This window comes from Leishmania donovani, chromosome 29, assembly GCF_000227135.1.
Source record: "Leishmania donovani BPK282A1 complete genome, chromosome 29".
NCBI classification, from domain to species: Eukaryota; Euglenozoa; class Kinetoplastea; order Trypanosomatida; family Trypanosomatidae; genus Leishmania; species Leishmania donovani.
The window spans coordinates 117,702-138,598 of record NC_018256.1 but is presented as its reverse complement, the minus strand read 5'-3'; the positions used below and the strand labels follow the sequence as shown (position 1 = coordinate 138,598).

Sequence of the window (20,897 nt, the reverse complement as noted above, 5' to 3'; positions counted from 1 at the left end):
TGCCAACGCCGAACCACTTCTGGTGGTGACAGGGCCAGGCACCCACGACACGGTGTGGAGGACAGAGCGATGGATCGCTGCTGACGTCGGCGGCCCGGTCCTGGGTGGGGTGGCGTCGGAGCGCCCCGCGACCGTGAAGAGGTCTGTGCCACACCCACCTGATAGGCAGAGTGCCCGCGTGACTCGAGCGTGTGTCCCACCCGGCCCCTCGCAGGGCCGACGGCTGGTGTGGGGCGCCGGAGTGCCACCCCGGGGGAGATGCACCCGGTGGCGACCGGCATAGTGGGGTGGGTAGAGTTTTTAGGCGCCGGGGCCGTGCTGTCCGATGAACGGGTCGGCGCATTGCTGTGCCGGCGTGTGTCTACGGCTGCTCTGCACCGCGCGATGGGCCCTGTGACAGACCGGGCGTAAAGTGGAGTCGAATTCCTGTTCTACGGCAGAGCAAATGGACACATCAATAAAGATGTGCACTTCTGCGTGCTGGTGCGAGGCATTGCATGCGCACCACGGCGCCTTCCGCGGGCGTTCGGGGTTTTCACTGTTCTCCTCTTCTTTCACACACCTTGAACTCCTCTTTCTCTTCCTTCCGCCGATTGCGTTGTCCGTGCCGCTTTCGCGTGACTCACAATACCGACTTTGCGTATTGCCTCTTTCTGCCGCTGCCGCGCCGTATCGGGTGTGCGGCTGAGTCGCAGCTGCTGGCAGCGTGGCAGCGGATCATCATCTCCCATCTTTTTCTTTGTTGCTATCTTACTGACGCATCTCATCGAAGTTTTGCGCCACTCGTGAGCGTTAATCTGAGCGTTGTTACGGTCCTTCGTCCCCTCCCTCCCTCCCTCCCTCCCCCCTCTCTCTGTCGACTCGATCCAGTGCGGCAGAGCTGTCTCCTCGTCGTTTTTTTTTTCTTGCTCAGCTGCGCGCTTACCAACTCGTTGCTGATCATATCCGTTCACAGGCGCGCCGAAGCACCGGCATACATACCGGCAGGGCCGTAGACGCGCGTGTATCCAAAGATAGACATTCGCCATAGATAAGTGAACGCTATATATGCACTGCTAGATAGATCCCAGAGTTGTACCCGCACAAGCGTATTGAAGGCACGCCGCCGCAGGCGTGCCGCATAGCCTACCCCGCCCCCCCCCCCTGTCGATCTCTATACGACATGCACGCACGTAGTAAAGCACACGGATTTTGTGCGTTGGGCGTTGTGCAACGCCACGGCGCCACGGCGACGGTGACGCCTGAGCGCGACTTGGAGGATCGCCTTCAGCGCGCCCTGCACGAGAACAGCATATTGAAGCTCCAGAAGAATGAGCTGGAGGAGAAGCTCAAGAAGGTGCAGACGCAGTTTCGCCGCCTTGTCGCGGACTGGCGTCGGGCGCAGGAGAGTGGCGCAGTGGCATCCCCCGGCCCTGCGTCATCGCCGTGTTCGGCGGCACTACCCGCACGACCCCACTCAGCGGCCGAGGCAGCGATTCGAGGCTCGTCTGCGACGCCGTCGCTAAGGGGGCTGCTGCCTCCGCTGAACCCGAATCAGCCTGCTCACGCGCCCACCGGCACGTCCTCGGACACAGCGAAGCAGTTTAAGAAGCAGGGCAGCTCGCCGAACCTCGCGACTGCCGCTGCGGGTGTGAGCGAGGCTGAGCTGGCGGCCTGCAAAGCAGCGCTCGCGCATGCGCAGCTGGAGCTCCAGCAGGTGCGCGCGGCTGCCCTGGCCGCTGCCAAGGCGCGAACTACTGCACTCGCTGCTTCGAGCAACGCAACCACCAAGTCAGCTGACGCCTCCGCAGCCACCTTGGCAGCGGCAAAGCAGGAGGCAGCACAGCTCCGTTCTCAGCTTCAGCAGGTACGCGAGGAGCTCAACGCCGCCCTACTCGGCCAGCAGCAGCTGCAGGCGCAGTCCAGCCAAGCCGTGCAGGGGCTGCAGCAGCAGCTGGAGGCGCAGTACCGCGCCTCTATTGACACCCTCGCTCGTGAGAAGCAGGAACTGAGTTTGAAGGTTCGACTCATGGAGGCAGACAGGCAGGCCACAAACTCGGTGGAGGCGGGCGGCCCAGACCCGATGGAGATGGTGACCCTACAAGGGGAGGTGCACCGCAAGGCGAGCGAGGCCACTCTCCTGAACAGTCGCCTCCAGTATGCGCAAGGACAGGTCGAGACGCTGAAGGGTGAGTGCAACCGGCTCATCGAGGAACTCAAGGAGGCGCACACAGCCCATGCGGACACAAAGAGGGCTTTGTTCACGGTGGAGCACGAGGCAGCGTCGCTGCGAACGCGATGCGGGTCGATGGACGAGTTGGAGCTGGCGCTGCAGCGCAAAACGGCGGAGTGCACAAATATCGAACAGGAGTTGCTGAAGCTCGTTGGCTCGCTGCAGGCTTGCCAGCGTGAGACGGAGACGGCGGTTCGCCTTGAGTTCGACAGTCGTCTCACGGAGGTTCAGGAGATGCGCGACACGGCGGAGCGAGAACGACGGGAGGTGGAGCGAAAGCTGCTTAACTGCCAACACGACCTTGCGGAGCTGCGTCGTCGGTTGGAGGGCACGCAGGAGGACCTCCAGCTCTACCGCGGTCAGGTAGCAAAGCTAGAGAAGGAGAAGAGTGCTATGTCGGCGCAGATTGCGTTCGCGGGGCACACAGCCGCGGCGGCCGCCGCAGCAGGAGCCGACCTCACCGACGACGACGTGCATCGCGCCCTGGCAGTGGCGGCAATCAAGAAGAGGGGATCGCGGATACCGAAGCGTGAGGCGGACGTGGGTGGTACTGCTGATGGAGGCGCCGCTGCCACGTCTCGCGGTGATGCCGACGCCGCTGGTGCGGCCCCGGCGAAGGAGGCGAGGGAAGCGCTCGATCTTTTCGAGGCCCTGTCGTGGGACGGCGACTGGGAGCAGGGCCAGATGCGCGAGGCTCTGGCCACCGCTGCGATGGACCTGGAACTGGCCGAGACGCGCTGCCAACAGATGGCTGAGCAGGTGGAGCAGTCTCGCGAGATGCTGCGCAAGGTGAGCGATGAGCGAGATATGCTGCTCGAGGAGAGCATTGCCCTTCGTGGTCGGGTGACGCATGTACAGACCATTTTCGCCAAACAGCAACTGCAGGCGTATCGGGCAGCCGCCACAGCGAGCGGGCTCGACGCCGAGGGACTGATTACCTTTTCTATTCGCGGGCTGCAGAGTCAGGAGGCGGCCATGTGCCGTTCCTTGGGCATTGCCAATCTCAAAGCCCCTGTCTCATTCTTTTTCACGCTGGAGGGGCTGGCGGACTACGAGGCGATGGTGGGGCCGACGCTGCGCGCTCTCGATGACGTTGTGGACGTGCGCTTCCAATACGAAGGTCTCGCAAAGGACGCTGTCACGCTGGCGGCCATCGAGCAGACAACCTTCTGCTTCCAGTTGCACTGCGCCGCCGGCGAGACGAGCCGATTGGTAGCCATGGCGGAGCTGCCTGGAGCGTCGCTGCTGAATGCGCGCGAGGTCCCGGTGGAAGACACACTGAACCTCATCGACGGCGAGGGACAGAAGGTGGGGAGTATCCTGGTCGAGTTCTGCTGCGCTCGTCTTGTGCTGCCCATCCTGCTAGGCGCCCCTCTTTCCGACCCACGTGCCGGGGCGACCTCCTTCACTCTGTCTGCGCCAGAGATCAAAGCGGCCATGGTGGCGCTGCGCACTGTGTGCCACCTGCGCATTCAAGTGTTCCGCGCCGAGGGCCTGGGCGGCTCCGCAGAGGCAGGCACGGCGCCTCAGCCCTACGTCTTCTATACAGCCACGTCGCCTCTCGGGGCCCTCAACTGCGTGCGGGACACTGTCGTGCACCCGTCTAGCCGCGCCTTTACCACAGACCCTGTTTTTGATGCGATGCCGGTGGATCACCGTGTCATTGTCGATCCGGCGCTGATCCGGTTCGTGGCGTTTGGCGTCGTCAGCTTCGTCCTGTTTGATGAGCGCGCGACCAATGTGCAATCCAACCTCGGCGTGGTGGAGGTGGCGCTGCGTCCGCTGCTCAACTCGCCGCATGCGACCATTCGAGTCACGGAGAAGCTGCATCCGCAGGGCACGCTGAGCGTTGGGCTGTCGTGGGTGTCCGGTGTGTGAAGTAGCCGCATTCGTGAGCGCGCGTGCGTGAGCGAAGGGTGTGTGGCGCTCGGATGAGCATCGCCGCTTGTGGCGCGCGTCGTGTTTAGAGATGTGGCGGGTGCCGCTCTCGCTTTCCATGGCTTTGCCGTCGTTTACCGTTTTCACTATGCCTCTCTGCCATGTGTGGGGTGGCGCATCGCATGCTGTGTCTTTAGAGCGTGTCGTGTATGTGGACTCGCGCACAAGCATACAAGCACACACGCACACGCACACGCACGCACACACACACGTGCTGACCAGGTAAGCGGGTGCTCGCTTGAATGCCTCAAAAAGTGCACACGGACGCGTGTGGATTGGCCGAGTTTCGACGGACTCGTGAGGAGCGCAGAGAAGTGTCTCTTTCTCTATGGTGCCCCGTGGGTGACGGCAGGGGACTTGTGGACGGTGCGTCGACTCACCATAGACCTACAGCTACGCCGAACCTAAAGAGGACAGCAACGCGTTTGGACAAGCAGCGCGACATGTGAGACAATGAAAACATGGGAAAAACACAAAGTCGTGCGGGCGGCTGCGCGCGCGCGCGTGCTCATGCGCACAACGAAGCGCTGACATCCCCCCTCGTTGCAGTGCTCACGCCTGTTTCTGCCGGCAACATGATGCACCTCCCCACACCCTTTGCCTCTCTTCCTCCCCCCTCCCTCTCTCTCTCTCCCTCGCTCTCCCGCTCTTTTCGCCCCTTCTCTTCCGCTCTGCTTCTTCGCCCGCTCACGCCCTCCGCATTCCCTTCCCACCACCACTGGTCGGCCAGTCGCAGTGTTCGGAATCTGCCTTTTTGCTGTCTTTTGGCTCACGGGTGGCGCGCGTCTGTGTGCCTTTGCGTGCGTGTTTGCGGGCTCAGACGACCCTTCTCTGCGGCACAGCGCGGCAGTCCTTCTGGCATAGAGTCGGGGCCGGGTAGAGTCTGGGCAACGCCGCTCCGTGTAGAGAGCCGGTTTGTCGTACCGCGTCGTCATCCCGTGCACCAACACAGCCACGGTCCGTGCAGCGCCAGCACAGAGCCATAAAAGAGTGTGGAGGCACTTTGGGGGTAATTGGGCACGCCCCGAGTGCGTGGCCGGCAGCACCTGCGCTGGCGGGTGTTCTTGTTTGTTAACTTTCGAGGACTTGCTGCGGCGCGTCTCTTCGAGTGCGCCTCCTCAGCCGTCGCGCCCTTTTTCCCTCGTTCTCCGCTGTCGGGGAAGGGCGCGACATCTCATTTTCCCCTTTTCTTTACGCGTGTGTTGTGACGAGTTTCCTCTGCCGAGAGGTGAGGCGGGTGTCGGGTGCGTCGACAGCTGAAGCGACGAAGCGAGGAAGCCCGCAGGCGCTTTCTTTCTCTACCTGACCTCCCCTCTGCCTCCGCAACCCCCAGGCGCGCAGGCGAATCAGTACCACACGCACCCACAAAAAGCCCCAACGCGCGGCTCGTTCTCTTCTCTGCCCTTCCTCGTTTTCCCCCTTCTTTGTTTGCCGACGCCCCTCCATCGTGGCCGCCGCTGCTCGCTCGTATTCGAACGCCGTCACCGTCCTCACGAACACGGATCTTTCCACAAACTCCTTCCGCCTCGTGTGCGCACCGCTGCCCTCTTCCCTCTTTCTTCCTTTGGAGTTGTGCGCGCGCTTCACCGCTTGCCGGCCACTGTTGCCACTCCTCCTCCCTCCTTCGCTCGTCCAACCACACATGGGCGACTCGCAGCACTCCTCCGTGCACAGTCGGTACGGCGGTGGGCAGTCCAGCATCGATGTGAGCTCTCTCATGACCGTCAACGTTGCAGGGCTCCGCAACTCCGGCGTTCTCTCACCGCTGGTCTGGCAAACTCCCCGGCCGACCTCATCTGCGTCGCTTACCATGCTTGGCTTGAACCGCCGCGACGTTCTGTCCACATCCTCGCTAGCCCCATGGAGCATGACACCGAAAGCAGGTCACCAACGGCAGCAGGGGCGAGGCCTTGAGCACGGCAGTGTGCCGACCCCAACGCAGTCGTCCTCATCTAGCTCACAAGCCAACGACGCAGCCACAACCGCGGGCTCGCCCTTCTTTGCCGGTGCCGCCAGCCTGGTAGCTTCGGCTGAGTGGGCGGCCCTTATTACAAAACTGGGCGACTTTTACGATTTTGTAGTGCGGCTGCCGGGCTTCCACACGGACGATCGCACCGCGTTTTCTGCAATGAGCTCGCGAGGAGTCGACGGCGACGCAGAGCATAAAAGCTACCACTCTTCTGAGCTACCGCGATCGCCGGAGCCGCCGGGGACCCTACCGCCGTCACTGCAACAGTCGAGGGATCCACAGAGGCGGGAGGTTCTCTTCCCCGACCCTGCTGAGGCAGCGCGGCAACGCAAGACAGTGCGCTCTCCAAAGTCGTGTGACGCCTCGGTGACTCACGAAATAGTCAGCGCCAGCGCTGTGAGTGTTTCGTCCGAGGCGTCTCGTAGGCGCAACAACAATGCAGGCAGTCTGGAGAGGAACGGCAAGGATGAGGAGAGCGAGGAGGATCGCCCGTCGACGGCGCCGGCTGCCGGGCCACGGCGGCTGAACAGCACCTCTCGCTGCCTCAGCCAGGCGCCTGACGCGGAGGCACCGCCAGGCGTGACCACCGCCTTCGACCGGTACCTGGAGCAGGCTCGTCACATGATTCTCTGCGCCGACAGTAGTGAAGTTGACCGCGCCGTGGCGCTTGACGGGCTGCTGATGCGCTGCCGTGAGCTCTTCGACCTGCTGAGGGACATGTACACCCTGGCGCATGTGCCAGGCGCGACGGCTGACCGCAGCCATCTTTCAATGGTGAAGGTTCTACCGTACGACGAAGTCTCCACCCCCTCGTCGACGTCCGTATCGTCCACATCGAGCATCCCTCCCGGCCCCGCATTGAGGACCCAAGAAAGCAACAGCGACACCAAAGGCGTGCCATTGTCATCCACGACGCAGCCGTGGAACTCGCAACTGCCGCCTCTCAGCTGGAGGCCGCTGACTGCCGCTACTGCAGCACGCTCAAAGGACGCCTTCGAGCGGGGCCGACGCACCAGTGTGAGCAGCTGCAGCAGCAGTGTAGCGTGCATCGAGGTGCTGAACAACTACTACGTGATGCAGCTGATCGGAGTCGGGGCGACGGGACGCGTGTACCTGGCAGTAGACAGGCATACCTGTAAAGCATTTGCCATGAAAACTGTGCCGCGGCACAGCCGCAGGGCCGTCGGCCGCCGCTTTCCGCTGGCGCCGATGAGCGCGTCAGACAGTGAGGCGCTGCAGTTGGAGGGCTCTACGCTGAGGGCCGTGCACATCGACGGCGCCGCTGCGCACGCGGCCGGCAGTAGCACCACCACTAACGCCCCTCTTGCTCTTGTGCGGCCCTTCTCGATGAGCGTTGCCTCAGTGCGTCCAGCTACGCGGCGAGAAGGCACGCGTGACAGCATGGATGTGAGCCTCTGCGAGGCCGCGCTCGATTCCCTCATTCATGTGGCCGCGACGAGCCACCCAAGTGACGCTGCAATCCCGTTCGTGGAGAGCGTGACCGCGTCCTCCTCGGCTATGACGCCTGGCAGCGGCGACGTCGAGGCCCCAAACACATCGAAGAAACCACCACCGCAGACAAGCTCCAGCAAGCACCTGAACGGCAGCAGCTTACCAATCTGTGCAGGCGGTGCCGGGCTGCACACGACGGTGTCGAGGTCAACGAACGCGGGCGAAAGCGTCGGCGGCGACAGCGTCGTCAAGTCTGTCAAGTCAGCGCATTCGAGTGAGCTGCCTGCGGTGGAGCGGGAGATTCGCGTTATGCGGCGCGTGTGCAATCACCCGCACGTGGCGCAGCTGAAGGAGGTGATCGACGACGACAAGGAGGATTCGGTGCACCTCGTCATGACGTACGCCGAAAACGGCCCGCTCACCGTGATGCACGGGTTCGACGCTGCTCTCGGCTGTGCACCGTGCGACGTTGTACGGCCATTCTCGCGGTGCGCTCGTCTGCTGCACCAGCTCGCAGAGGCCCTCATCTACGTGCACCGTCAGCGCATTGTGCACAACGACGTGAAGCCGGACAACATTCTTCTCACGGAGGCCGACAACATCCTTCTCACAGACTTCGGTGAGAGCGTGCTGATTTCCAAGAAGCTGCCACAGATGCCGGCGGCGCACATGTCCATCGGTGCAGCTGGGGGGGAGGGGCTCAACGCAAGTGTCTTGGTGCCGCATAACCGCTGGAAGTCGTCTCGCGGTGCCAATGACAGCTGGGCAACCTTGAGCACGGCGGATCGCTCGCCTTGTAGCTCTAGCCCGGCGGGGCACACCGCGAACACATCGCAGATGATGGCAGAGACGTCTTTCCTGCCGGACTCGTCCATGTTCTTGGCCGCCGGCGTCGATGTGGAGGGGCGGCTCAAAGGGAATCGGTCAGCCATCGGCACCCCCGCCTTTGCGGCACCAGAGCTTATCATGAGCAGCACCTGCAGCTACGATTCGGACGCGTGGTCTTTCGGAGTGGTGCTCTACTCTGTCATCTTCGGCCGCCTGCCGTTTGCGGCGGCGACGATCAGTGAAACGTTCAGCGAGATCCTGAATTCGGCGCTGTCGTTTCCGGCCTTGGAGGAGGTGCCCGAGCGGGTCGGGATGACGGAGACGGACTACCACCAGTGGGTGGAGCTCTGCACAAAGCTGCTGGTGCGAGAGCCGCGGCAGCGATTGCCGCTTTCAGCGGTGCTGCGCCACCCGCTGTTCCGCACACCCGCGGCCGTGGGTGCGAAGCCGTCCACGTCGGCCACAGGGGGCGTGGAGATGCCGCGTGGTCGACGCCCACCGAGCAGAATTCATAGCGACTTGTCTTCGGCGCCCACCCTATGGTGGCCGAACCACAGTAGCCAGGCTTCGCGGCCAGTGTCCGACAAAGAAGGTTCACCGTTGATGTCGCGGGCGGCGCGCGCCGCCATGCCTCCGTTGATGTCGCGCGAAGGTGCTGCTTCTGTGAGCGCTGCTGCAAATCGCCGATGCAGCACGGAGGGTTCTAAATCGCCGTTGACGAGAGGTGGCGCGGTGCGCGAGGCCGTGCTTGACCGCCATCGGCTGCAGACCATGGCAGGTAGTAGCCAGGCCTCCTCCATCTTCGCGAGCTCTGGCACTTCGATGGCTTCGCTGAGCCCCCCGGCTGCCAGCGCCGGCTTTGGGCGCCGTTCTAAGCCAACTGTCGCGGAAGCTGCGGCGCCGCAGATGTGGCCGGAGATACGACCACTTCAAGCGGCCCGCCTCCAATGCCAGTGCGCCTGGCCGAACTCCTCGCCGGCGGGGCGACACTCCTTCTCCGGCGCTTCAAGTGTTCACACAGCCTCCTTCACGGCTACTGGCCATGTGGGCAGGCCGCGGGAGCACACGCTCGTGTACAAGCAGGGCTTCGCCAGCCAGAGCGCCAGCGCTATCCAAAGCCCAATCAACCGGTCTTTCTTCTCGACATCGACCCCATTCAAGGAGTCACCGCCAGATCGCGTCGTGACGCCAGGGATTCAGCTGACAAGCTGCACCGACTTCACCTCCCCACTGCCCTGTCTCCTCACGCGCGCCGGCAGCAGCACTCCCGACCTTGGCACGGAGGACCATGAGGAGGATCAACAGGATGAGAGCGGCAAAGAGGAGTCACGCAGCTCCAATGTTGCTGGCGCCGTCATTGCTCTGGCGGCCGTTGCCGCGCCAGCGCCTCCTGCCTCACCACCGGCGACGTCCTCAGCCGGGCGGCCGCGCTCCGTCGCAGCGGCGAGGGGGGCTCGTGAGGACACTGCGGCGGTGGGACCATGTGTGCAGCGCCGGTGCAGCGAGGAGGAGCCATGCGAGGGGGACGGCAGCAGTGGTGCTGGCTGTAACTTCTCGTACTGGGGCTCTTCGAACGACGTGGCAGACAGCGGCGACAGCGAGGATGAGAGGCGGAAGCAGGAGATCAACGATAAAGCGTCGCAGCTGCCAAAGCCGCCCCTGCGGCCGCCCAGTGGGCGCTCGGCCCACTCTTCGAGTGCGGTGAGGCCGCTGGCCTCTCTGCAGGAAGTAGTCGCCCAACACGTGAAACCCAAGGGCAGAGGTGAGCACCTAAAATCTGTGGCTGGCGTCCCTTACGGCGACTCGACGATCGCTCCCGGAAGCCCCGATAACCTCTCCGCGACAAGAGAGTTGGTGCAGAAGGCGCGCGAGACGGAGTCGCCGGTGCAGCAACGGGTCTCGAAGTCGTCGCCGCTGTCGAACAATCTGGTGGTGAACGGCACCGCCTGTGGTGGCTCCTCGTCTCCGTGCCCATCACCGTTGAAGTCGACATCTGAGATACCCCCTGCACAGGCGAAAAAGTCGCGGTTCTGGTGTCATCGTTAAGCACTACGCTTATGCGTTCTCAAGAGGAAAGCACGCTCCTCGCACCTCGGCTGCTGCCGCAGGTGCTTTCTTCGGCTTAGCTTGGACTCTGCATATGTATTGGTGTTGATGCGCGTGCACGTGTGTGTGGGTGTTGCTAGTGCGTCCATTGTGGAATGTGTGCTGGTGTGCGCTCGTGTTGAGTGTGCGCATGCCTGGTGAGCACGTCCGGGGCTCTGGTGGGTGGGTGAGCTGTGGTGGTGGGTGGGGCGGTGAGGCGCTCCCTCTTCGTACGTCTCCCTCATCGTTCCGCTGCTCTAGATGACAACTGGGCGCGCCTGCGTGTCTCTCTGTCATGCCTTGTGGCGGTTTCTCTTTCTCTTCCCTTGCATCTTGTGCTACGATGATGTATACTGCTTGTGTGGAAATTAGCGAACAAGCAGGCTAATCGTCTCTCCTCTTCTTTGCATTTGTGTGCGTTCCTCCTACCTCACTTCCTCTCCACGCACGCATGCAGCGAGAGGGAGGGAGGGAGGGAGAGACGCGCAGAGGTTGGTAGAGGCACGTATGTAATGATAAAGGGCGCTCGCTTTTCTGGAGCGCTGCGCATTTCCTTTGTTTCGGCCTCCGGCCCTTTTCCATTTTGTGTTCTCTCTTTTTGCCCCTTTTGCACCGTGCCGACTTCACCCATGGAACCGTTTCTTTCGTGCTTGCGCCTTTGCATGCCGTCTTTTCCTTGGGGAGTGCCCCTCCTTCCTCCCCCACGACGGCTTCTCTCCGTTTCTCTCTCTCTCGCTCGGAGCACCTCCGCCTCCCTCGTGCTCTGCTCTACTTTAGAATTTCGCGCTTTTTCTTTCGTGCGAGCGTGGGAGGGGAGGGCTTCCATCCATCAACCCGCCACGCTCCTCGTCATCTCGCGCTTCTTCTTGCGTCCCCCTCCCGTGGACATCTCTCTCTCGCTCTCTATGTGTGTGTGTGTACACGTATGTATGTATATATATATACACACACACACACACACACATGTATGTGTGCATATGCACACGTGTCTAAGTGTGTCGGTGCGTGCTAAGTAAACGCGCTTGCGGGACTACGAGATCGCTGAGTCGTTTCCCATTTCTCTCTTTGAGACTCTGCTCTCCCAAAGCGGCGCCCCACCACCACCACCACCACCGCGCGCACAGTCCTCTACCATGCCCATCTTTTCCGGCTCCCCCTTGCCGACTGCTTCCTATGCGATGCGTCTTCCTTTTCCTTCTTTTCGTAGTTGCGAGGCAACAGAGGGTGGGCATGTGATTTCTGGATGAGCAGATACGCACGATCACATGTAACTGTCTTACACCCCCTCTCTTTCTCTTCTTCCACCCGGTGTTCATTCCTCTTGCGTGCTGCGCTCAGTGGTGGCTGCGAAGTCTCTTTGTGTCTGCGCCTGCGTAAGCCGGCATAGCTGAACGTGCCCGTATGTCTGTTATTTTGAAGGTGTTTTACGTCCTCTATTTTTTCCTGTTAATAGTTCCTCTTCCTCTTTTCTTTGGCTACTCATCGACTTCTCATCCCCTCCTCACTCAAACACACACGCACGCACATACAGCCGCCCCCTCCCCTCTTTTCCTCATTCTCCATCCGCTCATCAGCATCGGTCGTCCGCTGGTGCGCAGGTGTGCTTCTCTTTCATTGTTCTTTTGTGTTACGAGCAGCACCCCTGTCATGTATATCCATGTGTGTCTGTGTGCGTCTTCGCCGCCCTATTAGCGGTGACGCGTGAGGAGATGGTGCGTGTCCTTTCCTTTCCTGACTCGTTTCAACAGCAGCTTGCACTCGCCTCGGCCCTCTTCATCTACCCACTCTGGTAGGCGAGTGCCGCGCAGTCCTCTCCTCTTACTCGTCGTTCTTCCCACAGTCTGTATTTCTCGTTTTTATGCCTTGCTTGCCGTTTTTCTCTGTAGTTTCCGGGTGCGGCGCAACACCAGCAGAGCAAGCACGATCTTGAGCATTCTTTTGCACATCTCTTATACACCTGCGCACCCCCTCCCCATTCACCCACCCACCCACATACATGCATACATATATGTATGGATATATATGTGGGTATGTGCGTGCAGGACAGCCCTGAAGTGCGTAGTGGATGCGCAAAAAAAAAAAGTGCAGGCCCCAATATATGGGGAGCCCTGCTTCCGTAGAGAGCCTAGATGTGTGTGCCACACATGCGGCAGCTCTTTGGATCGTCGTCTTGTCTGCGTTTTGCCCCCCCCCCCCCGTCGGTATTTCGCGTTCTCTTGTCACGCTCTGTGTGCCGCTGGATGCGCTGAGGCAGTGACGGCGGCGGGGGAGGAGTGTGTGTGTGTGTGAGGGCTACTACCCTGGGAGATGGATGTCTGTTCTTATTGTTATTGTAAGGAGGACTACTGAGAGAGAAGGGCAAGATTTGGAACTCTGGAACCCTACTTCCGCTGCTGTTGTTCTCTCGTGTGTCCGTGTGTGCTTGTGTGGTTCACAGAGAACGTCGTTTCTCTCTATGCGTGAAGGCGTGTGCGCTGCCGAGTTTATGATGCGCCTGGGCTCCCGGCTTGTCGGCTCCCATTCTGTTTAGCTTTTTTTTGTCTTCTTACGTCCTCTATTCCGACTCGCCGTTTCGACGCCCCCCTTCTTCTTCCTCTTCGGATCTCCTTAAACACATACACATATATATGTGTGTATATGGTATTTGTGCTGTCTGTGGGCTTCCTTTTCTTCTTTCACTCTTCTGATGTGTGATGGTGCATGTGTGTGAGCGTATGTATCTCTGCCGCTTTTTATCTGTTGCCGCTGATGTCGGTGCACCGATGTGCGCTCATGCGTGTGTGCCTGCGTGTGCGTGTGCTTTCATGGCTCGCTTTCGCCTTTTCGCTTTTCGTGTTATTCGATCACGGTGTAACGGCAGGGGAATTCCACACACCCACACACACACACACACGGAAGCGGGCGGCTGCGCTGTCCCCTCGATTACTTGACACCGCCTGCTCGGCTCTCTTCTTCTCCGACGCTTCTGCGCCTGTGATACGAATGGGTCGCCTTTTCTGCTGGATAGCCACCAAGCAGCGGCTGCTGTGCACCGGCACATGGCGCACTTGCCGACGTGCCGTTCCCATCTCTGCCGCTGCTCGCATCCTGACCAAGGGATTGGTGGTGTGGGTGGAGGTCGTTGAGCGTAGCGGGGGCGGCATGGGGAAGGGCGGCTGTGCTGTTGCCCTGCTTCCCGAGCCATTGCAGTCTTTCGTCGCTTGCGCGGTGCTTCTGCCGCCGCTGTTGCATTTTTCTGCTTGCGTGCGTCCTCTCTTTCTCTCTCTGCCTCTCATCAACATGCACGCACAACTCTATTCACCATGTGCGGTTGCCCCACCCCTTTTCGTATTCGCGTGCGATGCTTCATCACGTGTCGCCACCCGCGCACGTTTTCGTTTTGTGCCTCACAACCCCCGTGAAACCCCGCCAGCGGCGCATCGAGTCGGCGCGAACTCGCAAGAGAGCGACAAGGAGAACAAGGAAGAAACAATCGTGTGAGTGACTGCGCGCACACGCGCTCACCGAAGCAAGAGCGCAGAGGCAAGTGGCTGCTGCTGAGCGCCATGCTCCGAATCGGCCGCACGCTTCTGGCGGAGGTCACGACCATCAACAGTACCACTGCATCTGTGAGCGGCCGTCTCATTCGGATACGAAAGAAGAGCAAGTGGATCGATCGGCGCAGCACGCGCGTACCGCACAACGGCAAGGATATTTGGTACTTTGGCGATCAGCCCAGCTGCGCGCTGTGCCACATACGGTTCCGCTACAAGCAAGACTATGAGGCGCACAAAGAGAGCGAGCTGCACGTGAACCGTCTTCGGTGGGTCGAGACGATGAACTGGTGGAAGGAAACGGGCGAGCCAGCCTACCTCAAGGCGTCCAACGAGCAGTGGGAGTGGTTTGAGCAGCATGTTCTGCCCACCAAGGCGCACGAGATGGGCTGCACCCTGGACGAGGCGCGGCGCGTGTACCGGCAAGCCACCATGACCGAGACCCCAACGTGGCACCGACCGCTTCAATGCCCCACAGTGAAGCAGGAGGTGCAGGAGCCTCGTGATCAGCGGTGGCCTGCTTCTCCTAAGTGGTAACGCTTGTGTGCATGAGAAAGGAGCGTGTAGGTTGGTGTTTGTGGGGTGTGGGGTCGACCTCAGCGCACCCCGTACATAGACGCATTGAGAGGCAGTGTGACACCCGTGTGCCTCTGTCGGTCTTGTGCATGTGCGTGTGCGCGCAGCAGAGCCCCTGCCCTCAGGCTCCTGCCTCACGCCTGTCCGTTTTCTTGTCTCTTGCGTTAACCGATGCTCGTGCCGCGTATGGACGTTGCGCGCTGCCGTTTGTTCTGCTACTTACTCACACAAGGCTCACGAGCGCACCAGCAACCTGCCCGAAAGGAAATGCTTCGATTAGACGGGCACGTACAACAAGATTCCGTACAACTGCAAGCTAGGAGTGAGCGGGCGTGGTGACTTCCTCAGCAGGTCGAGGGGTGCACTGTAGTGCGACGTTGGAAAGGTGGTGGTGGTGGAAGGGAAGGATGCGTGCTGGACGCGGTGGCCGTGACATAATCTGTGCGGTGCGCCTCGAGCCATCGGAAAAAAGAAAGCGACCTACCTTTGAGGGTGCTCACTTGCTCTCCCCCCAAACACCTCATGTGAGGTCTGCTGCACACCGAACGCTGGTGCATCCTCGCACAGATGTACGTGCGTATGTCTACGCGTGCCGCTATACTCGTTGTTCACTGCGTGCTTTTCACTTGTTGCCTACTCCCATCTCGTGCTGTACTCTACTGTCCCACGGGGTGTGCTGGCAGCAAGCGCGCAAAGGACGATCGACCCTGTTTGCGTGTGTGTCTGCCCGCGTGCGCCTGTGCTGCGGAAGTATATTCCATGAGCGAGGCATCCGAGGCCAGGTGTACTTTCAAGAACTGGCTAAATCGGAAGCGCACACTTGCATTTCTCTGCGGGCACATCCGCAAGCGACTTTCCAACGAGCCCACCTCTCCTCTCCTTTTCTTTCCGTTCCACGGCTGCTGCCGCCTTTACCTCTTGGCTCCCCCCTCTCTTTCTCTCTCTCACACACACACACACACACACACACGTGTGCAGCTCCTAGCAGCGCACAGAGACCCACGACAGGATGGAGTCGCTTCCGTCTATTCTCCCTTCCTCCCCTGTGCGCAAGAGGAAGCCCCGCACGGCGCCTCCTTACACAACCACGGACGCGCATCCACCTTTTCGCCGCCCTATCCCCGGAGTCGCATCAGCGATGGCATCTACCGAGGACGGCATCAATCGCAACAGGCTTCGGCAGGAAGCGGGCCGACGCGTCCAACACATCACATGCGGTGTGGCCGAGCGCGAGACGTATCGGGGTGTGCTGCTGCACATCGAGGATCGCTTTGCGCACACGTCGCAGGGGGAACTGCGCCCTCTCGTGCTGCCGCCGCAGCTGCCCTCGATTGTGCGTCCACGAGACCCACAGATGTCAAAGTTCTCCCGCGGAATGGCGATTTGCCATAAGCTCAAGGGGGGCGGCAGCGCAGGGGCCTGCCTCTCAGCGGCTGCCGTCACAGGGGGCCCGAAGCACGGGGGCGCCGTCGGTCACCTAGAATCCGCCGAGGCTACCACGGAGGCCTCCACAGAAGCGCCGTCCGCGTCCACCGGCTTCACAGACGCTCATAGGTGGGAGATGCTTGATGTGACGGACCGCGCCTTCTTCCGGTGCTCGACGGCAAACGCCCCGACGAGCAGGGGCGGCTCGATGGCCAGCTCGAGCGTGGCAGCACCGTTGGAGCCCCGCACCTTGGCCGCCTCAACGCCGATGGATCTACTGCCAACGCTGGCAGAGAAATGCGCCTACTTGTGCGAGCTCGAGACGGCGGAGCGCCAATACGTGCTCGCGTACGAGAGGTGGGACCAGCAGGTGGTGTTGGAGATGATGGCCGTGAACTTCGTAACGTTCGTCTTGAAGCCGTCCATGGACGTTCTGCGCAAAGAGGAGCTGGAGCAGCGGGAGGCCATCGCGCAGGAGGAGGATCGGCTCAGCTTCTATATGTACAATGACTCCCCGCTCGCGCTGCAGGTGCAGGAGGGCAAGAAGGCCCTGAAGGCCCGCATGCTGCAGCTAGACCGCATTCTGGGACTGACGTCGGCAGCACCGCGGCCCACAGCGCTCGTAGAGGAAGCAGCGGAAGCGACTCACGCGACTCCTGTAACCGCGGCCCCGGCGTCAGCGGCGGTGCCAGTTCAGTCGGAGGGGGTAAGCAAAGTCTCGCTGGTGTCTTTCTCGTTGGATGCGCGCACAGCTTCCTCAGTGACAGCGACGTCGCCACAGCTGCCGCTTGACGCTGGCGTGCCCAGCGACGAGGCGCGGCACATACTCCGGAGGTATGTGCTACAGCGCCACGGCACCTCGCTGAGCGCCGTCGGCGCATGCACTACGATGCCTCAAGATGACAACAACTGGTCACAAACGATGGCCTCGGCCTATCCCTGCGGCGACAGGAGTGACACTGTGTGCCAGTCATCTACACTGATCCTGCCGCCCATCGCCAGTGCGCAGGCACCACGCCGCAACGCCGTCGGCATCGCTGACTACATCGCCCTTCTCGATGAGAGCACAAAATACTATGAGCAGATCGTCAAGACTGAGGAGCGTTGCCGCGCCGACATGAGCCAGGCCTTCTACGAGGAGCTGCAGGTGGTGCTCGAGTGGCAGCGGCGCCGCATGCACCTTGAACGGCTTCTATACTGGCGGCGCCAGCGCGAGACCGTCTTGCAGGAGGAGGTCGAGGCGCTCATCACCGTCACCCCTGTGTTGCGGCTGGATGAGAAGGTGTTGCTGTTGCTGAAGATCCTGGAAGGGGAGGAGGAGACGGTGCGAAGGTCCGTTCAGGACGAGGAACACGCATCCCTCCAGCTGCTAAGGCAGGCGGGTGAGGACTTGCGCGACGTCTTCAACAACGTCTCCCTGCAGGAACGCTGCATGGACGCCCTCAACTCGAAGGTGTGGACGGCAGAGGCAGTGGCTAGGCGGCGACTTGTCATTGCTGAGGAGGCGGATGTGCGCCGCTTCTCGGAGCGTTTGTATCGTGAGCATCTCCTCTCGACTTTGACGGGCGGCATGGCGCAGCTGCGTGTTCTGTGGCACGTGAGCACCGCCCCTGCGCAGTGCGCGGCGCTGCAGGTGCTGCAGAAGGCGTTCCGTCGCTCCCTGCGCGGGCGTCTCGGGTGGCGGTTCACGCATCAAGCATTGGGACGCGAGATCAACGACGCCCGGAACGCAAAAAAGATCGCCACCGGCAAACTCGCCTTCCAGTCCTTCAAGAACGTGCTGTTGGCCGAGAGGACGCAGCTGTGCGAGGAGCAGGCGCAGCAGCACCTCCGTGAGCAGTACAAGCTGTTCGCCAATGAGTCTGGCGACCGTGCGGCGGTGTGCGCGGAGCAGGAGTGGAGTCGCAATGACGTCGCTCGAGCACACCTGCTGCACATCGAGGAGGTGTACGCGCCGCTGCTCACGGGGACGGTGGTGGCCGAGAGCGAAGTGCGGCTGGAGCTGGAGGTGGAGGAGGAGCTGCATAGAGACGCTCTGCTTGCCACCAACGCGGCTTTGATCGGTATCATTGAGCAGAAGGAGGCCACACTGCTGAAGGAGAGGGCTGGGCGCAAGTCTAATGTGCGCGAAGAGCGGGCGTCGTGGCACCAGCTGCTCAGCGTCGAGTATGATGAGCGCGAGGTGCACCGCCTCGATGAGGAGGTGCGCGAGGCAGTACGCGAGAATGCTCGGGCCGCCTTTGCCGAGGCGGCAGTGAAGGAAAGCCGCCGTCATCATGAGCGCGCCATGTTGATGCACGTCGCTCGCATGAGCGAGGCCCTTGTCAGACTGCTCGGCTACGAGGTGGGCGATAGCGCGATGCGGCGTGGCATTGAGGAGGAGGAGGCGGCGGCTGCTCGCAACTTGATCGACACTATGGCCACCACCCAGTGTGCTGCTTACGCGTCCGCCCTTGAGCACCGCCGCCAAGTCGAGCTTAACAGGGTGCACCAGCAAGCGATCTGCATCGAGGAAACGGAAAACCGCGCCAGCATACTGCACGAGGAGGCCGCAGCGTGGGCCACCACGGAGCAGGAGGTACACATTCTGTTCTCGGGCCCACTGCATGACCTGATGGTGCGCCGCGGCGCTGTGAACGTGATTAGTACGTGGTACACCGCCCTGCGTAACGGCGAGATAGGGCGGTCTGTGTCCCGGCAACGGCTTCGCGACGACCTTTCCCGTCATCGTGAGGAGCGTCAGATGCGCTCGCAGCAGATCGCGCAGCGGCTTCACACGCAGCGTGTGCGCAGCCAGCTTGACATCCTGATGATGGAGATGCAGAAGGATCAGCAGGAGGCGGTGCAGCAGCTGCTGAATATTCTCGTGAAACTCGAGGAGCCGCGTAAGCGGGAGCAGATCGAGTCGCTGCAGGAGATCGTCTTTGAGATTCTCGCGCGCAACGCGGAGGCCCACCTGGTTGAAGTTCGCCGCAACTTTGTCAACACCGAGGCGCTGATTTGGCAGCAGGAGTCGTACGAGCGGAAGGTGCTGAAGAAGGCGTGGCGCCGCACGCGTGAGGAGCTGCTGGAGCAGAGGCGCCGGCAGCTGAGTGAGAACTACTTTGCGCTGCGCATTCAGCGTATGTGGAGAAAGTACGCGGCAGAACTGGAATGCAGGCGCAACATGTCAGCGCAGCGCGCGCAGGTGGCGGCGCTGGAGGTGCAGGCGCGTGCGGCAGTGGGGCTCGAGGAGCTGGAAGAGGCAGCAACGCAGCTGTACAAGCCGTGCCTGTCCTCCTTGTACTTTGACACGCACGTGCGGCGATCTCTCGCGCGCGCGTGTGACGAGCTCGCAGTCGGTGTCGCGGATGCGACGCAGGCAGAAGAGTGGAGCGAGCGAGTGTCGCTGTTGTGGGAGATGCGCTACGAAGACTGCGATCCGTGTCTGTGTGAGGACGAAGCCCGTGCACGACGTGTGCTCGAGGCCCAGTTCCACAAGCCATTTCTGCTTCAGTCCGAGCTCAAGGGCGAGGAGCATCTCCAGCGTACAATGCTGATGCGGGAGCGCACACTCTTCCTGTTGCGCATTCTCGCGCGCGAAGAGCGTCAGCGACGTCTGTCGCTGATGTCGGCCGAGGACCAGCAGAGGGTGTCGCTACGTGGGCAGCTTGCCGCTTCTACCCCAGCCGATGCGCAGACGCCGTAAGCGGTGGCGCTGGTAGCGGGCGGCATCGAGCTCTCCTTTCACCGTGAGCACACTTTTTTTCTCTCGGCGTGCGCCACTTTCCTCTGCGCGTCTTTTCTTTCGGCTCTTGGGGCAGAGCCTGGATGTATAGGCAGCTGTGGGCGTGCGTGCTTTCGCCCAGACGCGATCACTTTCTATTTCATTCATCTTAACTCCGAGTTGTGGCGAGTGCAGCGCTCCACCACCAGACGTGCAAGTGGCACGCACGCGAGGCCGCCGCCCACGCTGTAGTTGGCAGACGCGCACACACTTACAACCCGTGACGCCTCCGTTCGTGTGCGGAAGCAGAATATGTACACACACGCACAGCTCCCTCCCTCCTCCCGTCATTCTCTTCCTCATTTTCTGTTAACTTTCGGAAATGCCCTTTGTTATTTTTTTTTTTTGATTGGAGGGACGGGCAGCAAGTGAGCGCACGCATATCCGGTCTTGCCTGCCCGCCTGCGTGCGTCTCTCTCTCTCTCTGCATGGAACCCGGCACGGCTACTATTGCGCACATGAGTTCGCTGCGTGTATGCGGCGCCTTCCCTTCTGCGCGTCTCCTTCCCAATCAGCCTGCGTCCCATCTTTATGGTGTTCGCACGCGTTGAGTGGGGCACGCTCCTCAGACGGCCTCGGGTGTACCGCTGTGCTTCGTTGTGAGACTGTTGGTCTCTCTCCTCCTCTTTGGCATGTAAGCACACCCACACGCAGAAAAAGTGAACGGTTTTGCGCTTTCACTGCATCCTTCACCCCCCCCCCTTCTCAGCAGCGGAGATGGGGCAGCGGTGCATCGGTACGGTGCAGTGCTTGTTGATGCACCTGGCTAGCTGGATGCACTGGGATCGGTGTGTGGCGTGCGTGTATGTCCTTGAAGTGCTCGAGCGGACCTTATCGGACAGCAGATGCTGCACCAGCCGACGTGGACACTGTCGCGGCATTGATCGCTGGCCCATGTCTTTGCCTCCTTCCCCCGGGCCGGAGTGTCTTGGGCACAACTGGGAATCCGCTCGCGCCAGTCGCACACGGCCATCGCTGCAGGCAGGGGTAAGGAATCCGAGGGATGCGGCTGGGGCGCTGCCGTTGAATTGAACCCCCCACTCTCTTTCGTCACTCTTCTCCTGGTGCGCCACCCCTTCTCCCTTCCCATCTCTCTTCCCTTCTCTCGACGTG

General features: G+C 61.3%; 4 protein-coding genes across 4 annotated transcripts; all 4 read left to right on the top strand.

Moving 5' to 3' along the window:
- Positions 1-1,162: 1,162 nt before the first annotated feature.
- LDBPK_290390 (hypothetical protein, conserved) lies at positions 1,163-4,090 on the top strand (the record flags this gene model as incomplete). The annotated part of the gene is made up of 1 exon (XM_003862408.1): positions 1,163-4,090. One exon carries the CDS (start codon positions 1,163-1,165, stop codon positions 4,088-4,090), a length of 2,928 nt encoding a protein of 975 aa, XP_003862456.1.
- Positions 4,091-5,792: 1,702 nt separating this feature from the next.
- Positions 5,793-10,445, top strand: LDBPK_290380 (protein kinase-like protein; the record flags this gene model as incomplete). The annotated part of the gene is made up of 1 exon (XM_003862407.1): positions 5,793-10,445. The coding sequence occupies one exon, from the start codon at positions 5,793-5,795 to the stop codon at positions 10,443-10,445; it is 4,653 nt and encodes a 1,550-aa protein (XP_003862455.1).
- A 3,584-nt stretch (positions 10,446-14,029) lies between these two features.
- Positions 14,030-14,554, top strand: LDBPK_290370 (hypothetical protein, conserved; the record flags this gene model as incomplete). Its single annotated transcript, XM_003862406.1, has 1 exon — positions 14,030-14,554. One exon carries the CDS (start codon positions 14,030-14,032, stop codon positions 14,552-14,554), a length of 525 nt encoding a protein of 174 aa, XP_003862454.1.
- Positions 14,555-15,731: 1,177 nt separating this feature from the next.
- On the top strand, positions 15,732-19,706 carry LDBPK_290360 (hypothetical protein, conserved; the record flags this gene model as incomplete). Its single annotated transcript, XM_003862405.1, has 1 exon — positions 15,732-19,706. One exon carries the CDS (start codon positions 15,732-15,734, stop codon positions 19,704-19,706), a length of 3,975 nt encoding a protein of 1,324 aa, XP_003862453.1.
- Positions 19,707-20,897: the final 1,191 nt, after the last annotated feature.